Source organism: Patagioenas fasciata, chromosome 2, assembly GCF_037038585.1.
Source record: "Patagioenas fasciata isolate bPatFas1 chromosome 2, bPatFas1.hap1, whole genome shotgun sequence".
Taxonomy (NCBI): Eukaryota; Metazoa; Chordata; class Aves; order Columbiformes; family Columbidae; genus Patagioenas; species Patagioenas fasciata.
The window spans coordinates 158291982-158316531 of record NC_092521.1 but is presented as its reverse complement, the minus strand read 5'-3'; the positions used below and the strand labels follow the sequence as shown (position 1 = coordinate 158316531).

Below are 24550 nucleotides of genomic sequence, written 5' to 3'. Positions count from 1 at the left end.
CCACGGGTATTGCCTGTTCTTCCCATCCTTTTATCACTCACATCATCTGGTTTGTTGTGTTATAATACAATAGAAATAGTATTTTAAAAGGCTGAGGAGTAAGCTCACCTGCAGAGGCACCAGAGGACAAAACCCAGTCCACAGTAGGGGTCCAAGCAGATAGCGACTTCTCTGGAGGGATAAAGCTCACACTGCAGCTTAATAGAACGACAAAAGGCACTAGTGGCTGCATGAGACATCTGAAAGACAACAGCACAGTAATTAAAATGATCAACTATGTCATTCGAGAGGCTCATCCCCAAACTGCGCCAAGTGCTTAAGTCAGTTATGGGATAAAGAAAACAAACAAATATTGACTTTGTGCTCAGTGTGAACACACACGTAATTTACATCTAAGAAACCATAACTTTCCTTCAGGAAGGCATCTAAATAACCGTGAAAGGAGAGGGGAGACAGAATGAATAACAAGTTTGAAGTGATTTAGGGAGAAAGCCGAGAGTGGTTTAAAGATGTGCTCCAAGCTGTATGCAAAGCTAATGATAACAAGGTAAACTTTCTGGAAGAATAAAGGGATGAATGACTGCAGGATCTGAATGTAACTTGAAGCTTTTGTTGATCATCAGTAACATATTTCTAAATACAAATTTCTTAATACAATAAAGTGCCAATGCACTTTTAAATTGAAGAGGATTTTGCATGCAAAACAGTATTAGGGACCTAATCACTCAGAGATAAACATCCCCAATAAACTTAGTAAAGGTTCTGTAAAACAGGGTCAGAACTGGTCTCATTCTGTGAATTTTTACATCATACTGGTGCAAACTAATGAAAGAGTTGAGAAAAACTTAAGTGTAATCTACTACTTTCAGAGTGATTACAAAACATTTATCAACTTTTCAGAACCCGCATAGGTTGTTTAGCTTTTCTTTAAATTTAGCACCACTGCATTATGAGCATAAACCTTGTGGCCTCTTATGATCCTTCTGTAATTGATCAATCACTACTGATGTTCTAGTAGATGGGAACTATTTACATAAACCTGCTGAGTCAGTGCTCGAGGTTTTGTGACCCAGATACCAGAAGATAATCCAGAATTCCTTGAGAGATTTAATTAGACTTCCCTTTAGTGACATTAAGAAAAGTTTCTTTGACTTGCCCTGCCTTTGAAGCTCTCCAAATACCAACTCTGCATAGGTAGTAGTCATTTCTGCAAGTCCAATAAGGTAGAATTCAGACCTGACTCAATATGGATGACTGCATCTGAAACAATCAGTCGAGGCTCCCTTTAGAAGAAATGAAGACTTATGTGATGTTCACCCCATTCAAAAATAGATGCTTCATATAAGTCAGATAAATTACACTCTAGAAGTCCTCGCTTCTCTCTGGTGATTATTGAGGAGTCCAATGACTAATCCACATCTGTAGGCATTGTAGTTATTTTGAGTCAGATTACATGAATCTTCCAGGAGTGTCTGATACTTGACCATCAGCCAGCTCAGCCTCTTAACCACCAGTCACCCTTCAGCTGGTCACTTCACTGCTCTGTGCTTTAAAGTCTCCATCTGAAAACTGCGGAAATGATACTTTCTTTGTTTATAAAGTATGTTGACGGCTTCTGAAAACAGATGATGCTGAAGAGTATGAGGGACTCAACATAGGCTATAAGTGTGATATATCAGCAGAAAAAATTCTTGCATATGCAACAGATAGGAATAAGAAAGTAACAGGTAAGAATAAGAGAGTGATTTTACCGCTGTTTGCGTGTTGGTGAAACCAACTAGACAAAACATCTTTGGTGAAGTGTGGGTAGAGGGTTGGAGAAAACAGCAGAATAGAGATTTCAAGAGCTCAAGATGCCTAAGCTTATCAAACAATTCATCAATGACTTTTTTGCTGATTATTCTAGTATTGTGCCAGGTTACTATACCAGAGACATCAGCAGTTCCCTTAATTGTATGAAAAAGAGAATACTGAAAACTCATGGCCAGCAGCTGAGTTGCAATAAGGAGGAAACAACGAATGGGCACTTAACAAGTAGAAAAAAGGTGACTGAGTCTCATTTCCTTCATAAAACGGAAATAATGGATGCTTCAGTTGAAAAATGCTTCAGGCAGATGAGTTACTGGGCTATCTGCAGGCGTATCGAAATGAAATTTTCAGTCTGAGGAGGAGGAGATGGGCTCAACTTGCCACACACAGTACTGTAGTGAGTATAGAGGAACTAATTTCATGTTAATGGAATCAAATAATGACTGCAAAGGAGGAAGCAATTCAATTTCTATTACCGAAAATCAAGAGGAGTAACAAATCGAGAGCAATGTACGACCAGCCAGGCAGGTGTGATGGCAGGAAAGGAGCTTCCACAAGTCCCTACCTTTACCCCTGCCAGCATGCCAGTTGTGGAGACACTGAAGTCAAGGTAAGCAAGCGTTTCAGGGTTAGAAGGTTTGTAGATCTGTGCGGGTCGCTTCTTTGGCAAATCGTCTAGTGAAAATAGAGAAAGAAAATATGTGTATCTTAATCCCCTGACAGATTCACCTCTGAGTGCCCAACAAATACAATGATAGAAGAAGACACAGAGCTCCCCCAGCCTTAGTACTCACCTGTATCTAGTACCGGAGGCCACGTTCTGACATCCACTGCTGCTGCCGCCTCTCGCGACCGTAACAATTTACATATTAATTGCGTAGTCATTAAGCAGGCAGAGCGGCTCACCTAGGAATTTAAAAAATAAATAATAACGCAATGGGATACTGATTAACTCTCCCCCGAAAATGAGCAAGACAATGATTTATTTTCTGCCAGAACAGGACACAGGTATATTAGTCCTATTTTTTTCCAATCAGGAGGTGGAAAGGTGCACAAAAAATGCAGCTCACAAAGCAGACAGAGTCATGTGAGTTTTACAAATGACATGAAAATTGCACTTTGACAACAGTGTTGTCATGAAACTAAAGACACTTTAATAGTGAGAATATGACTTTTCCAACAGATTATATCAGCTATCAACCCAGAATGCCAGTGCAGAAGACCGTGACCAAAACATTTCCTATGTGGCGGTGATATTTCTTGGTGTATAAACAGTATTTTCACATAAAGGAAAACCTAGCCTGACATTTATATGAATAATTTTACTATCTTAAGTTAATTTTATGTTAGCCATATATTTCAAATTCCTGTGCTAGTGATAAACCACTGGAACTCTTCTGATATCAGCAAAAGTAGCTCTAGAGCAGAAATTGTGCAAGTGGCACTAAGAAATGAAATGGTGAGTTTACAGCAAATATCGTCTGCACTGAATTTAGATGACACATGCTGAAGGTACCCTCCTTTTAGATTTGCTATTTTAAAAAATACACAAGTAGCAACTACAAGGATATTTCTTACTGATTATAAAAACTAATGTATTTCAGGCAATATTCAGACAATATGCAGCGCTGAGCACAAATCACCATCAGGTCAAGCTAAGCTTTCCATTGGGATTTTTCTCAATAATCAGTGCAGCGTTGCCAGGTGAGGAATCCTACTGTTCTTGGCACGTGGCAGAACACAAGAAAGCACTTCAAATATATTTCCTGTGAAGAGTAGCGCAACTGTGGCAAAATGTGACAGTGGAAGTCAGAAGGCTGTGTGCTCTCAAGCAGCGTTGACCCTACATCACACTGAAGTCCTGGATTTTGGAAGGAATACAACTCTCCAGCCTACCCCACCATTCCCATAAGTTACCGTTCTTAAAAGACCACACAAATCCATCGCCTGTCTAATCTACTTGAGCACTTTCAGGTGGCTGCTCACCTCCACAATCATCTTCACGGTAGGTAACGTGGTTGCTATGTTCTGGGGATGTGGAGGTCGAACCGTTATTGGCACACAGCCTGCATACAGGCATCCGTAAAATGCCGCAATCAGGTCTATTCCTGCATGAAGAACAAAACAAAAATCCTCCCCTGAAAATCAAATCGTTTAATCACAGACGCTTATGTCAGCATAAATATTACTTGGAACTCAACACAGAAGGTTAAATGAGCGACTAAGCCCTTTAACAGACTTCTTTTTCAGCCCCTTGTCAGTATTTGTTCAGCTTCACTGATTCCTTTCAATTGTACTGTTCTTCTGAGCATGAAAAACCAAAGGCGACACACAAAGCTGCAGCCAGATATGATCATTTAGGTGAATTCCACTTTTATCATCGGGAAGTACCCTGTTAAAAAGACTGATTTCTACAGATTAATTATCTTCTGAAATTTACATTTACAGACAAAGGAGAGCCTACAAGAAGAGGAGGGATGCCACAGCAAAAGGATCAGGCAGGATGATGCCTGCGCCTATGAGCCACAGGAGTATCTGGAGGTTTCATTAAATAATTTCCCATGTCATCTTAAAACTCAGATATGCAGCTTTGACTTTTCTACCTGAAGTTTTTGAGTAAAAAAGGAAGCAATGATTTCGAAATCCTGCTTCCAACAGAAAACTAGGTGTTATTCTATATAAACATTGACTGCAGATTGTGGACAGCATACTTCAGGACATCTAAGGAGGCTGAACAGACAACAGCATCAAAGTCCCATGAATATTGTTGTTTGAGAGCACCCTGGCACTGTACACAGGCTGTGATGACCAGGGGGGCTGTTTTATCCTTCAGTGGAAAAGGGTTTGGAGTACTGGTGGGTTATTCTTCCCTCAATAAAATGCTTTATTCAGGGGAAGTGAAATACAGAAAAACCAAAACTTAAATTTAAAACACTAATCTTGTTTTGTGGAAAAGTTTTTATCGTATTAACCACTAAGAAATTACTCCTATCAAGATTTAACCAGTATCCTGCAGACCTTACAAACCAAATATCACAATATAGACCTTAAATCAGACAGTTTATTTTGCCAACATACATGAAATGCTAAAGATAAAACAGCAGCACTAGATCAGAAATAATTTCAAGCAAATGTCGAACATGGTACCGGTAACAGAAGCTTAAAAGCCCTTATGTCAGAGGATGAAAATCCAAGCCACAGAGAGCTGTCTAGGTTGAAGATCTACAGAGAAAATGGTGATTCCGATTTTGTATTTCTTAATAATCGGCTCTTTATTCATATTTCTACACCAAAAACACACTGATTACTTCATAATTATTGCTGCTTTACCCCCATGAAATGCAGCACTTCCAAGAGGGAATTCAACAGGCGAGACTAAGAACACTCAGCAGATGGAATATTTTAGCAGAACTGTGTGCTCATAAAATTGTATATTTCCAGTAAATTAAAAGAAAAGCAGTAATTAAATTTGACTGCTTATAAGGGACAGGATTTAAAAACACAGGTCAATCTTAATCTGAACCCAAAGAAATAATAACGAGGCACACATGCAAAGAGAAATTCTTTTAAATATGTATAATTAAGTTCAAAGAAATATACGTAAGGCAAATATTTTGTGTTTTGCCAATTAACATGGTTTACAGGTTGGTAACACAACCAATGCAGCACTGTTCTAAAGGATCTTGATGGACTTTTGGGATTACTGAGGTACCGAACATGGCAGTTCTTTACCTGGTGGGTAAACCAAAGCCACATGGTCTCCATCTTGTAGATGTCCCCTTTCCATCAACATGACAGCTATCTTCTCAGCTCGTTTATGTAGTTGGACACACGTTAGCGAGTTGGCTATTGTTCCCTGCATGGGCAGAAAGATAAATGTCACAGAAGGTAATGCAATATGCTGAAAATCAATTTTCCTCTGCACCTTAGAAGTTACTGGATGAGGAGCAGCCACAGTATCATGCAACCAACTCAAATATGGAAAACTTCGGCCAAACCGCAGTTGGAAGAAAAAAGATCTCTGTAAAGCAGAGGAACATTCTCTATTCCCTTCTTTGTACCTTCTGCCCTCACCAGTGTTTTCCCTTTAACCAAGGGAGTACAGCAGTGCGCTGACACCTGCCCATGTAACCTGTGCTCCGTGCCTCCCCACACGGGCAGCGTTCCTGCGACAGGCAGAGAAGTGCCTTCATGTTCTCGACAGCAATCTGGAGAATCTGTGGAGAGCAATCCTGAAAATTGCACTTCACTGTCTGCTCGCTGGAGCGAAGCCAAATGGTGCAGCAGAAATACTTTCAAAGACAAGAGACAAAAGGCACAGAAGAAAACAATACTTTGTGACAGGGGAAAAGAATAAGTCTGGAACAAAAGCTAAGCAAATGCATATAAATGAAAGAGAGAAGAAAGGCATTTGTTGAATTTGAGTAACTCCGGTCAGCATGAAAAAAAAAGAGAGGAGTAATGACAATACGATGGAGAATTTTTTTTGAAGCACTTCAGGTAGCACTAACCCCAAAACATCAAACACATACACTGTCTAAAATTGCATAAGTGTTACGGTGCTTGCATTCACTAAAAATATATATGTGTGTATATATACACACACAAATACACATTTAGAGAAATACAGACATCCGTATCACAAAATTCGCTACCACAGCTGACACCTCAGAAGAGAAACCTGAAGATGAATGTGTAAGACAGACCAACTGCACTTCTGCTTGTGTACCTGTTCTGTGGAAATATAGATTTCAATCTCCAGTGATGCTATGATATACCCGGCATCTATTGGAAGTACTAAGGTCACTTAAAAACAGGGAGTCAAAAAAAAATCGGGGGGGAAAAAGGTAAGGAAAAAAAAATATATACACTTCAAAAGCACAGTGTATCAAAAATACAGTGCAATGCAATTAAACCTTGTCTTTATTAACAGAGAAAGCAAGAAGGTCTAATGTTTTAAAGAAATATTCTTTATACTCTACTTTAACAACACAAGGAGTGATAAACATTTGGCCTGACTGTGGGTTTCTATCCGCCATCACCATCCCACACATCACTACAGTATTTATTGATCATAAGTTTCAGAGAGGAGAGGGCAGTTTGAGAAAATTTCGTATCTTTATGAATTGTCAAGAAAGAGGACAACATAATCACGGAATGTCAGGGATTGGAAGGGACCTCGAAAGCTCATCCAGTCCAATCCCCCCGCCGGAGCAGGAACACCCAGATGAGGTTACACAGGAAGGTGTCCAGGCGGGTTTGAATGTCTGCAGAGAAGGAGACTCCACAACCCCCCTGGGCAGCCTGGTCCAGGCTCTGGCACCCTCACTGAGAAGAAGTTTCTTCTCAAATTTAAGTGGAACCTCTTGTGTTCCAGTTTGCACCCATTGCCCCTTGTCCTATCATTGGTTGTCACCAAGAAGAGCCTGGCTCCATCCTCCTGACACTCACCCTTTACATATTTATAAACATTAATGAGGTCACCCCTCAGTCTCCTCATCTCCAAGCTAAAGAGACCCAGCTCCCTCAGCCTTTCCTCACACGGGAGATGCTCCGCTCCCTTCATCATCTTCACTGCCCTGCGCTGGACTCTCTCCAGCAGTTCCCTGTCCTTCTGGAACTGAGGGACCCAGAACTGGACACAATATTCTAGGTGTGGTCTCACCAGGGCAGAGTAGAGGGGCAGGAGAACCTCTCTGACCTACTGACCACCCCCCTTCTAATATACCCCAGGTATCATTGGCCTTCCTGGCCACAAGGGCCCAGTGCTGGCTCATGGTCATCCTGCTGTCCACCAGGACCCCCAGGTCCCTTTCCCCTACACTGCTCTCTAACAGGTCATTCCCCAACTTATACTGGAACCTGGGGTTGTTCCTGCCCAGATGCAAGACTCTACTGAAAATGAAACAGACAATTCAGAGCTTGGCATTCCTCTTCACCATCTTCAGCAACCACATTTACTGAAATGCACTTCAGGCAGTTTTAATAAGTCTTCTGAGCAATGCAGAGATCATTTCGCTAAGAAAGTTTCCTCTAAAGACACATGCAGCTATAGGGATGCTGTACTAGAGATGGCTTCCACCTGTCCAGCCCTAAATATGGCCAAAGTGATCTGAGGTCTGGGTGTCCTTGTCACTGCAGACCTGCCAGTAGGAATCTGCTTAAACCCATCACTCTTTCTTTCAAGAACAACCCCTTATATCCCTACATACATCGGAAGCACAGGCCCTACTGATACAGAAAGTGAATTGCTGCAAATCATGTGAATGTGGGCAAAATTTGTTCATATTCAAGACTTCTATCACTTGCTGCACATGAACCAGCAGAAACACAGTGTTTATAGGAAGTGCAGGGAAGGAGAATCCTTTTGTTGGACAAGAATCATTGGCAAGCACCAGGCAATTATTCCCTTTGGGTCTTTTACATCAGGTGTCCTGGAATGTCAAGGTGTTGCAATGCTCTATGACATGCACTAAAAACAATGTACTGTGCTAATTTTGAAATATTGCAAATTCTCAGGAAGCTTGGGTTACAGGAAAACACTAATCTCAGTGGATTTCTATTAGTCATACTCTGCAAGACGCCTGGATGTTTTAGAACAAAGTGTACAGACAATGTGCAAGGAAGACAAAAAGGGAAAAACTACAAACCAGAACTAAAATTCAAGATGGATAATAAAACTTGCCTAGGCTAAAGCCCACCAAACCTGTAACTCCTTTCCATGAAACATTAAATCTCTCCACAAAGCATTACATCTCTCAGACAAATTTCATGCAATAAGATAACTCCAAATTGAGAGCAGAGCAACTGAATTTCAAAATACAACAATTTTTTCACATTTATGGAACAACAAATTATTTTGTTAATGCTTTTTTTCCACATGGCATCCTTCCCTCCCACTGCTTGAACCTTTCTGCCAGCATGGGCGTTCTGGCTTTATTTAAAGCCCAAAAGCAAGAGCCTGTGTGGAGGAGATTGGACAGGACATATCAATGTCTTTCTCACAGCATCTTTGCTCCCAGCTTACAGGACAGAACAGTGCATTATTTTAATGGTGTAATATTGACGCTATAAACAGCGTTGCCTCTCAAGTTTTCTGTTTTGCCACAGACAACTACATTATTACTTCACCATTATCTACCAGTACTGTAATATGGGCTGGAGAAGGATATCCTGTAAATACAACAAGTGATCATTTCACAGAGGTTCACAAATTACTGGAGGTTTAAGAATCCACCCCAGCTGTAGGCACCACATGGGCTGAGACAAGACCAGCTGCTCCAGGTGGCCCAGGGCAGCAGCACCACCCCAGACCCCTCCTCTCCTGGAGACCCTCACAAGCTGCACATTCCCTGCTTTTGACAGATATGTCTCAATGGACTGTGGTGGGATGGCTTGAAATCAGACTTGCATTCTCTACAGTGGAATTATTGGTTTGCCATCTACGATCAGCCACGGAGTCTGTAAACACACACTCTTAGTAAAGCAAATTTCTGTACCACGTGCCATGCATTAATTAATTTTTGACAAGCAATGAAATGCTGTGCCAAGCTGGCACCTCATGTAGCCTTTGCAGAGATTTAGGAGTGGTCCTCTGCAGACCTGGTTGGATTCTAGACATAACTCTTCTCTCTTACACCCTTTACCCATTCTCACATCTCCCTGAGATGGTCCAGTCTCAAAACCAACAATCACTGTTTTATTTAGGGAAAATCCTCTGGTTTTGCCAAGCCTGTGCTTTTCAAATTGGAAATCAGGATGGTGAGCAGCATTAAATACTACTCTTTGGTACAGGAATGGTCAGTATTGAAATAGATTTGCAGTGCCAGCTCAGCCACAACATAGATGTGGTAGAAAAATCAATGAGAAATGTGTAAGGCGTGATACAAAAGCAATCTATATTTTGATGGCTGGCAATGATTCTCTTTTCTTCTCTGCCTCAGTGAACATTAAATATAACATCTGAGTATTAATGGGAAGAGAAACAGAAAGGTCGCGTTCAGCCACAGCGCAAGCAGGTGTGGCTGAAATACCAGTGTGCGGTTTTCCACGCCGGAGAAAGGGTCTGAGCTTCTTACCCTGCAGTTGAGTAGAGTGTAAAGCACGTGGTCAGGAGTGGTCTGAGCTCTCCACTGCAACACTTCGGAGAGGAAGAGGAACTAAAATAAAGCAGTGTGATAGTCATGACACCAAATAACTTTTTTGCTTTAAAAACCACATAACTATTTTTGCTAGTTTAGCTCTGTCTTTCTTACTTATATGCTACATTTTACATGAATGCCCAGAAGCAGTAAACATGAATTAATTCTCTTGTCATCACACATATTTACAGCAAGGTGCTCTTGCACAGTAGCAGAGACCTCTCTGGAACTGAATAGTATATCACTACATATACTTTCAAAACAATACACTAATTCTTACTGATCTCTGAACTTAAGTACAATTTTAATTCTCTAGTTTCCTCTCTTTTTCTTACTATAAATATATAAATACTTATACAGATAGAAATTACTTATTTCCTCACTCACATAAGCCCCTAAAAGACACGAATTTCAACTCAATTGTACAGGATCAAAATAACAACAAATAAGGTCAGGACCATGTACGCAAACAAAATTCCCTGAACTCCACTCGAACTATTAAAAAAGATACAATAGAAGGTGATTTCTGGTAGAAGCCCCATTAACACTTTCCAGCATGTTTGTTCTGTTGTCCCACGTACGCTTATAGAAAAATCCATATAAATGAAATTCAGTGATCCCCCCTCATGTCTATTTTCTATTTCTTTGTAAAGACAGTTCCGAAATATTTGTGTGAATTTAAAAAAGCAATCAACAAATTCTGCAATAATAATAGTACAATCTATGTACTGCTAAGTGTCCTGATACTAACTAGCAAAATATAAGCCGTATCAGAAAAGTTTAGCTTACCTTTCTGGCTTGATCATTATCTTCTATTTGCCCCAGATCTCTACCACTGGCCTGTGCAATTCTTTTTCCAGAGACCAAGTTCCCCACCATCACGGAGGCAGGGCCAATTTCTGGAATAAATCAGAAATGTGCTAAGTGCAATAAAAATCCTTTGCTTGTGGATCAAAATTCTTTTTATTTCTTTTGCATTTCATGGCATCTTCCTCACTGCTGTCCACAACACCAAACCTTGAGCACCTCTCTGTTGACACACACTTTGCTTGATGGACCAGAAGTAACTGGAAGATATGCAGGCTTGGATTTCTCCTCTCTAAACATACCATTGCTTCTCTCCGAACATTTAGCATGGGCTCTCTACAGCCAGAGGTGCATCCTGTCTGCCTTGATATGAGGAATCCTTGGAAAATTCAGCTCCTAATTTAGGCATGCCCATTTGAGTGCCTAAAACCAGATGATAAGTATCAAAGCTTCAGGGACAATGTTCCTATTTCTCTCTTCTGTTCCCTGCGCTAAGCTGTAATTAGTAATTCTGTAATGCCATAAAGACAAAATGACAAGGATTAGAAAGGCGGATGGTGCAAATGATAAAATATAAGCAAGCCTTTTAGCACAAGGTGGAGACTGAAGAAAAATAATTTAATTTAACTTTAGAAAAAAGGAAGACGTCACGGTTGATACCTTCCCATGAGGAGCATGTCACTGATGTTATGTTGCTGCAATTAGGGAAATACACAGGTCTCACAGATACCATTTATGCTCATGTTAACATTTTCTGCTTCCCCAGCACGGATTACTGATCAGCTCCAACTGATACCGGGCTTTATTTCTAGCCTATGTTGTCCAAGCTTCATCTCAGTGATGGTATGTGGTATAGTTGTCAAAATATGAGATGGGTAAGTAACCAGATAATGTACAATAGACAACATCTACAGACTACTCTGCTTTAAAAAGATGAAAGCAATATGTCAAAGCCACGCAAAATGGGAGAATGTGATACTATCAGTTTGGTTTCTGCGTTCCTGGCATTGCTTTTACCACAGTGACATACAATGTATACCTCTTGTATCTGTAATATCTCCACTGCGCTGATCCTAATTCAGTGATTACTTTGTGAAGCAGCAACAAGGAAATACCAAAGTGAGCACTGCAGTTAAAGGCTTCATCGCTTTTGTTCGGTTAGTGGGGGTCACTGTTAATATCTGACATTCCCTGTATCTGCAAACTGAGGTTATGGTTTTGATTTCTGAGGTGTTTGCCCAAAGATTTTAAAAAAGAAAATGCTGACAGTTTTGGCAAACTTGCACTGCATTCATGATGCATAGTGCCTACATTCCAAATCCAGAGGGTAAAACCACTTCATATCCCAACCTGGTTTCCAAAGTGGAAAGTAACCAATTTAGCCTAATGTAGCTGAATTCAGGTCTTAAGACAGAGGCTACAGATCCAGAAATCCTTGAAATTAATCTGAGTACTTAAATTTGCAGTTGGATTCAAAGTCAAAAATTTGCTAAAGTTTGCTCATTCATTGGGCACAAGTCACCAGCAACTGGACTATAGCAGCCTACAAGGGCTTTCTCGGACTCTTGAATCAGTACCTTGCTGCACCAATTCATCCAATATTCTCCATAACGTGTGGCAGAACTTCCGAATAGCCATTTTAAACCTAGTTAGGGTTTCCTCTCAAATATACCTGCTGTAAGAATTATCCAGGACCTCCCTACTCAGGTAAAAACCTTTAACCTCGTTCTTGGGTTTAATTCATTCATGACCAGTTTTTAAGTATTTGATCTTCTCCAAAACTGTTTTTTAGTGTTAACAATTCTCTTCCTCTCTATTCTCTCACACACACACACATACACAATGTTAGGGGAAGGGACCTCAAAAGATCATCTAGTCCAATCCTATTCCTAATTTACACACTCAGTCTTCAAACAAAACAAGATTCTATTCTCTGTTTTGGCCTCAGTCCTTCCTCTTTAGACAATATCGACCAGGAATTTACAAAAAATTCCAGCTGTGATCTCAGCAGTGCCTTGTGGAGTGCTAAAAATGTTTTCACCTTTACTGAACTTATGTTCTTGGAGTGTTTTTCCTTAAACTCTTTGTGAAGGTACTTCTAGTTTCTGCCAAATCCATGATTTTCTCAACACACCTGGAATGTTTAATAGGAACAGCTGATCGAGCTGATCAGTAACAGTTACTTGATTTTGCTCCATACAGTACCATGATCATACCAGGCCAAGCCATGGTCCCGTGGCCTTCACCCTGTCTTACCTGGTTGTTTTTGCCTTGGTTTGGGCAGGTTTGTTACGCATGTGTGGGGACACATCAGCACATTACAAGGATGCAGCGACCCTTCCAAGAAGAGCTGTTTGGTTTCTGACAGGTGGATTCCTCCCAGCGGCGTCTTGGGAAGCGTGTTTGCTGGGACGAGCGCTAAGCAGTAGACTCCCACTTGATGAATACTGTCAATAGCCTAAATAAAGCAGGAAGTCGATTTTAATGAAAGGCTAATTTTTCATTATTCTAATAAGCACATGTTGCTCTCAATTACCGTGTAAAACAATCCTAATAATTAACTGGCAGTGGAAAGACACTTCAGCAATGTCAGTGATAAGGAGGTTCTTTTCAGTGGGAACAGGTGGACGGAAATGTAACACTGACATTATTACAAGCATCCCAAAAGATAAAAAAGCAAACAAAAACCTGGAGATAAATACAAAGAAATCTATTAAGAAATGCCATCTAGGCATCCCTCTTAGGCACACATTAGTCGCATGTATCCTGGAGATTTATCACTAAAATGGGCTGGCAATTCATGTGAAACTGATTTTAACCTGCACACTTCTCAGAATTCAAGTTCAAAGGATTCCTGTCAACATCCTGTCCACCTTGCAGAGCAAAGAAAAATTTCAAAGGTTGCACATATATCTCCGTATGCCTACTGATGTTTGTAGCTTATGATTTTTTAACTTTTTTTCTAAGATAATGACTGCTTCATTCCCTGATTACTGTGTAAAAGATTGTCAGGTAGGAATGCGAAAAGACAACAACATAAGGGACAGCTATGAAACTATCCACTTGAAAAAAAATCTGGTGAATGAAAAACTGAAAAATAAGTATCTTTGAATCTTATAGTAACCATATGAATTGTCTTACCAGTGGAGTAAACTGCATCACTTTCAAGAAATCTATAATGTACAGGATCTATGTAATTTATTTAGGTTAACATGAATATCCATGCCCTTAGACTTTAATTCCATACACATTTGCAGCAGTAATTTTCCTTATATTGGTAACAAAAATTTCAGCAAATCAGTTGGAAAAACAGCTTCAGACACCCATGCAGACTGAGAAACAAATTACAGGCAGCTCCTCTAATGAGCAGTTGAATGTTCAAAAATACAATTTACTTAACTTGCATTTTAATTTTTAACTGTGTGAAAAATGAATGCACACATTTGTTGCCTTGAAGATACAATCTATATTCTGAGAATCAAATAATCATTTACACCTAGGTGTAAAGCAATACATTAGTGATCACTTCTACAGAGACCCTAAGGAGAAAGAGCTTTGCTTCTGGCTTCTGTTTGCTTCATTTTTTATTGATCTGATTGCAAAAGTTGGTAAGAAAGAATAATAAAGCAGTTACTCATGTTACAAACATTGCTGTTTTAGTAGTGGTAGATCTCACAGTAGTATTGGAAGACCTTGCTGCTGGTCTACAGAAACCTCACCTGAAAGATCAGCAATAGTGGGATATATATGACAGCCAACACATAATGTTTCATATTCCTGGCAGAAACCATCATAACCTCCTAATCATAATGGTATTTGCAGGTTCTGAAAAGCTGTGATAAATCACGGGATCCTCACCTGACACCAGCTTGAAGGAAAAGCATCAAAGGGCAAGTAACCACTCTTATTCAAACGTAAACCAGTGTGGCTCCCAGAGCTGGTGAATGGAAAGCAATACCCGGCTGGAGTGGGATGAGGGGTGTAATACCCAACGACTCCCCGGGGACCTGTGAACTGTCTCCTTTGACAGCTGCCTCTGCGGCAGAACGCCTGATAAAATGTCATGGTTCATTCAGAATCGTCACCTTTCACACTTTCGAGTTTAGCACATTCCTGCAGCAGGGAATGACTTTGTTTCGCAAGGATGAGCACTGATGAACAGAGTCCTAAAATTCTGAGAGAGAAGAGTACCAGTCTATTTTAATACTGCTGGCATTTATGTCTCTTGATGAGATGGACTGGTTTTCTAAATGATTCCATCCATACAGAAGTAAACAGAGTATCTGAAATCTTTATCCCTCTGTTCCATTGAGAAAATGGATTAGGGATACCAGAACTTGCAGACACTCCCGATGGCTGTTGTTCAAGCTCAGAAAGCACCTCATTCCTACAAAATTCTCCAGTTCTGCTGGAGATCTCCTAGCTTTGCTTAGTCCTGTCAAGCCCTGCCAGTGCATTGGCACTACTAAAACCAATGTCCAGCCTGCCAGGTACAGGAACCACAGCCCTGGTGAAGGGTCAGATCAGTTTGCAGCAGATAAATGAGTATCTAGGATCCACCTGACTGAACTGCTGGTGTCCTGTCACTCACACTGTCACTAAAATATCATCCTCCTCCTCCACTACTCTCAAGAGACTCTATAGCCAACCTGAGCACTCTCTACCAAGTTCTGCTCAAACCCACAGATAAAATCCAACATAGCCCCGCAGGTTCAGCAGCTCTGCCGTCCTTCAGCTCTCTGCTGAGGAGCAGAAGGGCCAGGGAGAGACAGAACTCACTGGAAAGAAGTTCTGTAAGCAGTGCAGCTCAGCTCTAGGGAAGAGGTGCAGAGACACAACAAGGCACAGCAGAAGCAGGCAGGGTAGGGCAGGGCTGGCCCAGGGCGGCATACGCAGGGTGCCAGATGAGTCTCACAAATAGCAGCAGAAATGAGTATCAGTTCAGTAGAGTTTGTTATCATGGATGTCACTGAGAGTCATGACACCAGTGTGATTTCATTATGCTGCTCATCGCTAGCAGATCATTCAGATACGACTGGTTACCACTTCCTGACATCTGTCATTAAAACTCAGATTGGGAAGGTGGCACGAAGCACCCCACATGTTCCTGGCTTCTGTCCTCCAGCTCCACTCTCAGCTGAAGCAGAACCAGAAACTTCTTGTTCACATGGTGATGCATGACAGATCGGCAGACTGCACACACGGGTGATGAAAGCAGCCACACATATGTGCCCTTTGATCTATGGCCTACCATTCTCAGACACTGCTGTGACTCGATCATACTCAGAGTAACAGGATTGACTTTTGGCAGGAGTCACCTGACTCAGGACTCTCATGGTGTGCAGTACTGAATTCTATCGGCTATGATGGTGTAAGACATGATTTCTCTAAAAGTCATGAAAATCCTCTGCTGACAAAACAGAAGTGCCAGTCCAGAGTTCCAATCTTTTCTTTAGGAGCTTGCTACTTCATAAAAATTACCAAAGCACAGACAATCCAAAAGCCTCTCCTTCTACAACAGTTGCCCTAGGTGTTACTAGGTGCTTCAAAGGCTTTCTGTGTGATGCACAAGCTAGAGGTTCTAGCTTTTCTTGGTAATAATTTAGATCTACTGTGAACATGAGATGCCTCTAGCTGTATGAAATGTAGCTATTTTTTAAATAAATAGAGAGAATAAACCTGTCTTGAGATGGATGAAAGCTTATTTGTTCAGTTCTTCAAGGATACGGTAGACAGATTCCTTTTCTTATTCAGTACAGAGCAGTAATGAACAAAAACATCTCTGAATTGTGTGGGATCTTCTTTGGCTCTTGGGTAAAGCAAAAAAAGATGTTTGCACTATATTTACCTGAGAAGAGTCCTTGAGGAAGGACAGAATGAAAGGTAGGAAAGTGGAAATGACAGGTGACCAGCTGTAGACAGCTGAGAACATTTCACAAGGTAGCAACAGACAGACTTAATTTGACTATATCTCCATTAAACCTGTTGCTTTTGAGTGAGATTTGGCTTAACCATGGAGACAGAGGAGATGGAAGATGACTGCTATCTAAAATATCTCATTTTTTGTGTATGGACATCAGAGTTGAAAAAATTTTGAGTATGGTAATGATATTGCCTTAACTTGGACTGCTATATATAAGGAGAAGATCAGAATTTTTAGCATTCTTTAGCTTCTGTCTTCTGGTCAGACTGTTGAACACCACCACCAAGGTGGGTTTCCTCACAGTAGTACGTGTCTTGCACAAGCCACCAGACAGCCAGAATGGGATTCCTTGCAATAGGTGTCCTCTGTGCAGATCACTTCACCTAGGTACCCAGATCTGAGATAACTAATCACCCTTCATTTCATTGGAGAGGAATAGGCATTTTTAGACTGTGTTTCATTCAGTTTATTTCAGCTATCAACATGGTGCACTAGAAACACATAATTCTATCCCACTGATTAAAAAATCCTGGAGGTCCAGTTCAGTATGTATATCTACTTCTGATGAGGTCAACTCCATATCAGTGCCAATAACTGTAAGAGACTTTGGTAGCTTTTGACAGTACGGGTGTGTAATACATTTATTCATGACCCTTCCGAAGTAATGAATGACTATATCCTTACCAACTGTACTCTACTCTCTCCTTGCTATTACTTACTTCAATTCAACCTTGTTTTCTTACAGTATTTTGATTAGAAAAACAATAATTCTCCGGATATGTGTGGCCCAGATAGGAACTGTCACTCAGAAGAATCTAATTTTGTGCTCATTAGCTGCAAATGCAACTGAAGGTGGACTTAAAATTACTCAAAGACAAATGTCAGTTACCTTGGAGGCCTGAAAGATCAATAAAAAGAATATACAGCAGAAAAAAATAGCTTCCAAACATACATAAAGAACATTACCTGGAGAACTCTACTCATCCATTGAAAACTGTCTTCCTCTGTGGAATCTGGCCTTTGCTCAGCAACAATAACTATCCTTTCATCGTGCAGCACGCTCACTGAAAACACTGCTATTCTATAGAAGAGAAGGAGAGAGGAGTATTTAGAGCCAGGACAGAGGGAAAAACCTGTTTTCTAAGTTAATTTTCTGCAACTATGGTTTTGTTATCTATTACTCAGACAACTGGTGCATCAATTAGTATTTTATTCATGGGGAAAAAGCAACAAGAACAGTTTGGATAACCTCTGGAGGAGAAATAGGGGCCTCTGTTCTAGAATCATGTAAATAACAGGTGTAATGTTGGTGAAGTGAACATTCTTGGGATAAGAAAAGCACTAAATTCGGGTCACACCAAGGTTGTTGTGGTGTTGTATAACAACCAGCATAAGCACGTTCTTTGGTTCCATCTCAGAAGAAAGTAATTGCAACATCATTTTGTGAGAGGTCTGCCATGGGATCAAGTGTGAGCACATGTTATGGCATTAGGCCTTTTAGAAGCTTTAGAGCTCTCCTGCTCAGTTTCAGCACATTATGAAGACCACACAAGGAACCGCTGTCATCTTCAAGAACTTCAGTGTTAGGCATACTGAAAATGTTAAACTCAGACAGAAAGGATCCTGTTGAGTCAACACCTTCAGAATTAACCAGCTGTTCAACTGGAAATTTTAATAATCACAGTTTCGGACCTTGGCATCTGAAGTCTGCCTCAACACTGCATTACGCTTCCCTCTGTTGTCTCCTGGTTCTAGCGATATGAACAGAAATGATGCACGTTAGGCACTACCTTCTGAAAGCATCTGGAGTCACCTACACCTGGTCTAAGCCATATAAGGGTTTCTACATAACATCAGAAAAGAAAGGATCAAACCTTCCCCTGTAGACAAATTTCATTGGTTCCACGGCCAGCGCTGTTGCTACGATGTCGTCAGCATTGTGTCTTCTTCCACTGACCACCATCAAACCATCCATTTTGCCAATAACAAAGACAAGTCCACCTGGTCCTATAAAGCCTAGCAGTCCGGTCCTTATAAAAGGATATTCAGTGATAGGCCCACCAGAACTGGTCATAGGAAACACCTGTAAGACAGAGAAACCGAAATCTTCAATTCTATACACAGAGAACATGCTGCAGAATATCTCAGGTGTGTGTTCTCAGATTGCTCTTCTGGAATGAAGTAAATAGGTCACTGGTGATGCTCTTTACTCTTCACTGGCCATAAAGGGAGTGTCAGGAAACTTCTAGGCTGGTGTGTATAATTTTCGTTACCTGAATTCCAGCACATTCAATCCCACTCTGTTTACCATCCACATTTTCCCTAACCACGGCTCTGTAAGTCATTTATCACCTTAAAAAAATAAAAATCAACATAAACGCTATTGAACGAAAAAAGAAATGCTGTGCGGAGTGCAGCTGACCTGAGGTGCTAGGCACAGGTTACCTGAGATTAAATCATAAACATTGCAGTACCTCATGCTCATTTGCAGAACAGTACAGACAAATAAGTGGGCTAGAAGTGAAGTTATTTTAAGGTACTGTACATTAATGACTCTTGCAGCTGAGCACATTTTTATCTAAGGTCAATTAACTCCTCACACGACCAGTGATAATGCCTTCTGTAGCATGTCTAAAAGTGAAAACACAGGCTTATACAGAGCCTTCACGTGACTTCCACTGGCATGTGAGCCACTTCAAGCTGCATTGTGAGACAATCACATTTCCCTGCCACCGCTTCGTTAAACTACAATAGTCTAAAGGCAAGTTATTTAAGACAATGGCAAGTGGAAGACCATGGCTGTACAGTGTCCTTTAAAGCTCATCTAAAAAGAAAGGTCAAATTCTGCTGTCAGATGCCCATGGGTGACTCTTACTGAACAGATTTAATGCTCTTATATCCTCAGCCATAATTCATTTCAGGAACACAAAACTCTTCGACTCTCTAATACGTGCAACATTAATTACACAGTAAACCAGAAAAGAGATCCACTTGGAGAGGGCTCCTAAGAACCTGCTTAACTTTAAAAATAAATGCTCCTGCTCACCCAATGGCAATTTATTTGCTTACCATTGGAAATAAGTCTAAATTAATCTAAATGTGCTGTTAAACTGCAGAACCAGCTATGAATTAAGAATGATTTTACAATTACAACAAGTACTACAAAATAAATGTAAGTACCTTTCTACCCTGCAATACGTCAAATCTTGGATTATCATTCACGCTGGGTATTGCCCATCGTACCTGTACCACAGTAATCAGCTATCAACAAATTTCAGATCAGAATAGCATAGTAGGATTCCTGGCTTCAATAACAGGATGGAGAATCATATCCACTAGTCTCCATTAATTATTTAATGTATAGCATTTAAAACACTCAGATCTGCATTTTGCAGGAGATATAAGTCATGTTCGGTCTATTAGAAATGGTACTACCAGAGCATTTATTAAGGGAAATGTAGATGTATTTTTCTTAACTATTTTCTCAAATATTCAAAGCGAAAAGGATCAAAACCTAATAAAAATCTCAGATAATTTTTTCAGTATTTTTCTGATTTGTTGAGCCTGTTATACTGGCTTCAGCAGAAGTTAATGACAACAAGTGAGCAGGTAGAACAGAGCTATCAAAACAGATGTCTGCACTGGGGCTGAAACCTACTGGAAAACAGATTCCACAAAGCAAAAGGCTTTCACCTGAGGCAATTCAAACAAAAACAGGTGGGGACTAATTAGGAAAAGGTATCTTTGCTATTCAGATACCTCTTGAAGAGCACATCTGTCAGGATTCTGTATAAATGAAAGCCTTTAATACTGGCTGAGGTGTGGAAATGTTGGAAACTGCTTTTTAAAGATACCCAGCAGCCTCCCTACTGTTTGCACTCACCAAATTCTGCACATAGTTAGCTTGTAGACTTGTTCAGTATTAACTTTTGAACTCTTTCTTCCTGCTTTCCTTCTGATTGTTTCAGCCCCTGGTATCTTCTTTCAAAATTAAAGTAAAAGCTCTCCAGAGCCAAAACTAAACGCACATAAAGATCTGCTATTGCACTTAATGAAATGGGTTTCAGTGCAGATTATCTGGCTAGAGTACAGGTCCCAAGCCACATGCATTGATTATTATTATTATTCTGATATTATTACTATCAATATTTTATGTCAAATCTTATCTCAAAGTAGAAAAAGTTAAAAAGGAAGTATTTTATATAGCATTTTTTGGTCAGCTTACCTCAAAAGTATTTTTGGTCATGCCCGAGAGTCCGTAATACGATGTACCCGTTGCAATAGCACACACACAAAGTTCCCCTATTTCATCTGTTTTACAGAGCTGAGGAATCCCATCTGGCTTCACTGAACACATTATAGCTGGAAGGAGAGAAAAGTACTTTAAAATATTATAAAACGAGCTACAGAATAACATAAATGCTGTGGGAAAGACATCACAGTGGAGTTGACATAAACAAATAAATTATATGTACACCAACGTCTAACATTTGTTTTCTCAAACATTAAGCTGTTCAACATTATAAATGTTATTTATATTATAAATACTATTTATTCAAAGAATGCAAAGATCTTTGTGTAAACTCAGTCTTTACACTGATAACAAAACCTAATTTGGCTTGCTCTCTAAAATTTCAGTTGTTTTGTAATATTGCTGTGAAATGTGATTGTGTTCCCAGTTTTGCATACTGAAGAGCAGATTTGCTACAGTCAGTGTAAAATGAAATACCCTAACGGAGTTCTTGATAATAATTTTACTGCCAGGGAGGCAGGCAACCAGGAAATCCACCTCTCTCAAAGTAGCAAGTAACACCATACCAAAGATGAAGATATTCTAGCCTAGTATGATGGTTTTACTACGAATTTATCAGAGCTCAGACTCTCCCCAGTCTTACAGGACTGCAGAGACGGCAGAGCCGAATGGGCAGGATTAGAAAGCACTGGTCTGAGGAAGAAGCACTATTTCATGTGTCAGCTGTGTGAATAAGAATCAGGTACGCTGCTTTAGCTGCAATCCCTGGAGCTGGAGTCCAGCATGTGTAGATTTTGCATGTGGAAAGAGGGTATGATGAACAAGGGAGACCAGAAATGAATCAGTATGACTTTTAAGTACGAGTGTAGAGAATCTTGGAATGACCTTCCTGTCAGTCTGAGGATAAACAGAAGTGTGTACTTTTATTAAAATAATCAGAATGTAGTATGAAGTGCAAGATGGTACATCTACAAGAATATCTTAAATGAAAACTATTAGACAACAATCAATCTTATCTTCCTTTATTTCAAGTGGTTCAACTGAAATTGTATAAGATGCATCAGTATGTTGTATTCCTTTGGTGCATAACAGACATTCTCTTATGAAAAACTACAGTTTTCTCCTTTTCTAGTCTCTATAACATCTCATTTAAAACCTAGCTCTCTTATGAAAAATCTTATCTTCATCTTTAGAAGATATACTTTGAATTTATCAACATGAGCTGTTCAGTCATACCTCTTCTTTCTAATAACGGGGTGACAGCATAAGATCTTTGGAAAAACGTTTTTCAAGCCTTCAGAGAGCAATTTTGTTGATCCTTAGCACAGGTTACGAAAAATTTCACTACCGAGTCTCATCTAGGTCAGGCTTATGGATATTTATAGCCTCCAGACATCAGAATCCAACGTTCTTATTTTCTGTACCAGTATCTCACAGTTAAGGAATGGATGTTCTGATGTGGTGACCAGCTGTTTAAAGCACATTGGTAACATGAGTAAAGACAGACACTGAGGGAAACGGAGAGAGGAAATCTCAGGATTTACAAACCATCAAGTTTTACAAGGTAATGCTTTTGGACTAAAATGTTTTTAAGTACAACATATTCTAATCCCAAAGATTGCAAAGTTCCTTACCTCCTGGCATCACTAAGCCAACATCCTGGACAGTCAGAACCGAAAGCTTTTCTTCAGAGTCCACTCGAATCACTCCGTAAGTGAGACCATGCATGGACAGAACTCCTCTGCCCGGAGGCTGGTTGCTGTCATCTGTTGGCCTGCAACCATGGGTTGGAACATCAGTGAACGAGCAAGCAGTCGTAAGCGAATTCTTAACAGACTGCTATTGCAAATACTCTTCTGTTTGAGAGTTCAATATTTCACCTTCTTTTTTGCCCCTATTAGACCTGACAGAATCCTGTTCTGCAGTAATTTCTGAGTAATTTTGTCTGTCAACTCTCTCATTCAGTAGCCACCCACATATATGGGGCTGCAGAGCCAAAAGTAACACCTAACATTTACCCAAAACAACTTGTATTTAATTTTCAGATAGGTTCATAAAGGTTGTTCCATTACCCAAGTAAAGGGTAAGGGTAAAGGCAGTGCAGATGATGTGGAGGGAAACTGCACTCTACATATTTGGAACTGATCTGTAAATTACTTGATCAACTGTGTTACCTACTTTAGGGTGACCTAGGAGAATGAACTCACCTGTCAGACTAAATGCCCAACTCTAGCACACTGGTATCAAAGCCAAGATTAGCGTACAAGTACGCTGTGTTTAAATCACAGATATGACTACCCACTCCCAATATTTAAGCATTTAAAATTAGTAAGCAGAAGAAATTAGGTTGTAACAGACCCACTGCAAAATACCTGTGGAAGCTGCAAAGACTTCACCATCTCTGTTCTAGTGCATATAATTGAACTCTTCCTATTCTAATTTACCTCATGAAAATTAAAACAAATTACACCTTCATGGTCAAAGTGTTGTGGATGCAGCCTCTTTGTAATGCCTGTTTGCTCAGATTCACCACCGACACGCCGTACAATTCCACGGTATCAGCACACACTGTCTGTCAGCTTGTTCCAATATAAAACCGCCTGCTGTATCAGTACAACTGTATGTATGTAGAGTGAGCCTTGAGCAAACAGATGTTGATGTATGCAAGTTACTAAGTCAAGGGAATATGTCAGGGCTTTTCATGTCAGGGAAGATTCTTACACTGTCCTGCATTTTAAAATGTGAAACTGGAAGGTAACGTGATGCTGATTTGAGTGTGGATAATGCATCCATGTAGATGGATAGCCAGACTCCAGCTATTTTCAAGATGGATAAAAAAGCCAATATTTAGTTCAAGATCTTGCATTTTTCCTAAATAGTCCATTTTAATATAACCATTTTTTATCAGCCAATGTCCTTCTATATGACATTTCTCCTCTACTGTGCTTGAAGTACTAGATGGGCCTTGGCCAAGCATACTCACGTAAGCCTTGCAGTGATCTGCACAATAAATTTCAATTAATAGGTTTTACAAAGCATATTTCTCAAGTGATGGTGTCAACAAAGAAGGATGTGGGCACGCTTGAAAATGCATTAGAGCATAACAAATGGTGCTAGTAAACAAGCAGCTGTGATAAATAACATTCCCATCATGTAAAGGGAACTTTTAGCGAGATTATTGATCAATTTCTTCTCACCCTTGCTCCCCAAAACACACATTTTACTGCTCATAAGAAAAGTCTCTTGCAGGCACACGCAGCTTCCCACAACCTTCTGGGTGCACGGGCCATCTAGATTTTCATCACAGCATCACATACCTTTTCTTGCATTACTTATCACACCCAAGACTGCTAAAAAGTGCAGGTGAGGCTTTGAGAGGCACTGGCTGTGGACAGGCTGGGGTGCTGGGAGGGAAGCTGCAGGCACAAGGCTGGCAAGGACCATGGTGGGGGACTGGCCAGTGGAGCTACACTTGCGGTGGCCTGGGCTGAGACAACAGCTTTGCCCTGCTTAGTGAGAAGCACCGTGCAATGGCAGCAGGCGTGCAGACACAATATCTGGCATCTCATTTTGTCCTGTGTACTGTGCTAGGGAAGGTTCAGATTGGACACTGGGAAA

At 40.3% G+C, this 24550-nt stretch overlaps 1 protein-coding gene across 9 annotated transcripts in view; it reads right to left on the bottom strand.

The window, feature by feature from the left end:
- DIP2C (disco interacting protein 2 homolog C) overlaps positions 1-24550 on the bottom strand; it is a 322355-nt gene that overhangs the window by 49069 nt on the left and 248736 nt on the right. For all 9 annotated transcript variants that reach the window (XM_065830042.2, XM_065830044.2, XM_065830041.2 and 6 more), the window contains 12 exons: positions 22567-22706; positions 20906-21042; positions 18555-18763; positions 17647-17761; positions 13014-13215; positions 10740-10849; positions 9888-9968; positions 5542-5665; positions 3796-3917; positions 2604-2715; positions 2375-2484; positions 109-239 (listed from right to left, as the gene is read on the bottom strand). In XM_065830042.2, the coding sequence (XP_065686114.1) occupies positions 109-239; positions 2375-2484; positions 2604-2715; positions 3796-3917; positions 5542-5665; positions 9888-9968; positions 10740-10849; positions 13014-13215; positions 17647-17761; positions 18555-18763; positions 20906-21042; positions 22567-22706 (1593 nt within the window). The remainder of the gene's footprint in view (positions 1-108; positions 240-2374; positions 2485-2603; positions 2716-3795; positions 3918-5541; positions 5666-9887; positions 9969-10739; positions 10850-13013; positions 13216-17646; positions 17762-18554; positions 18764-20905; positions 21043-22566; positions 22707-24550) is intronic.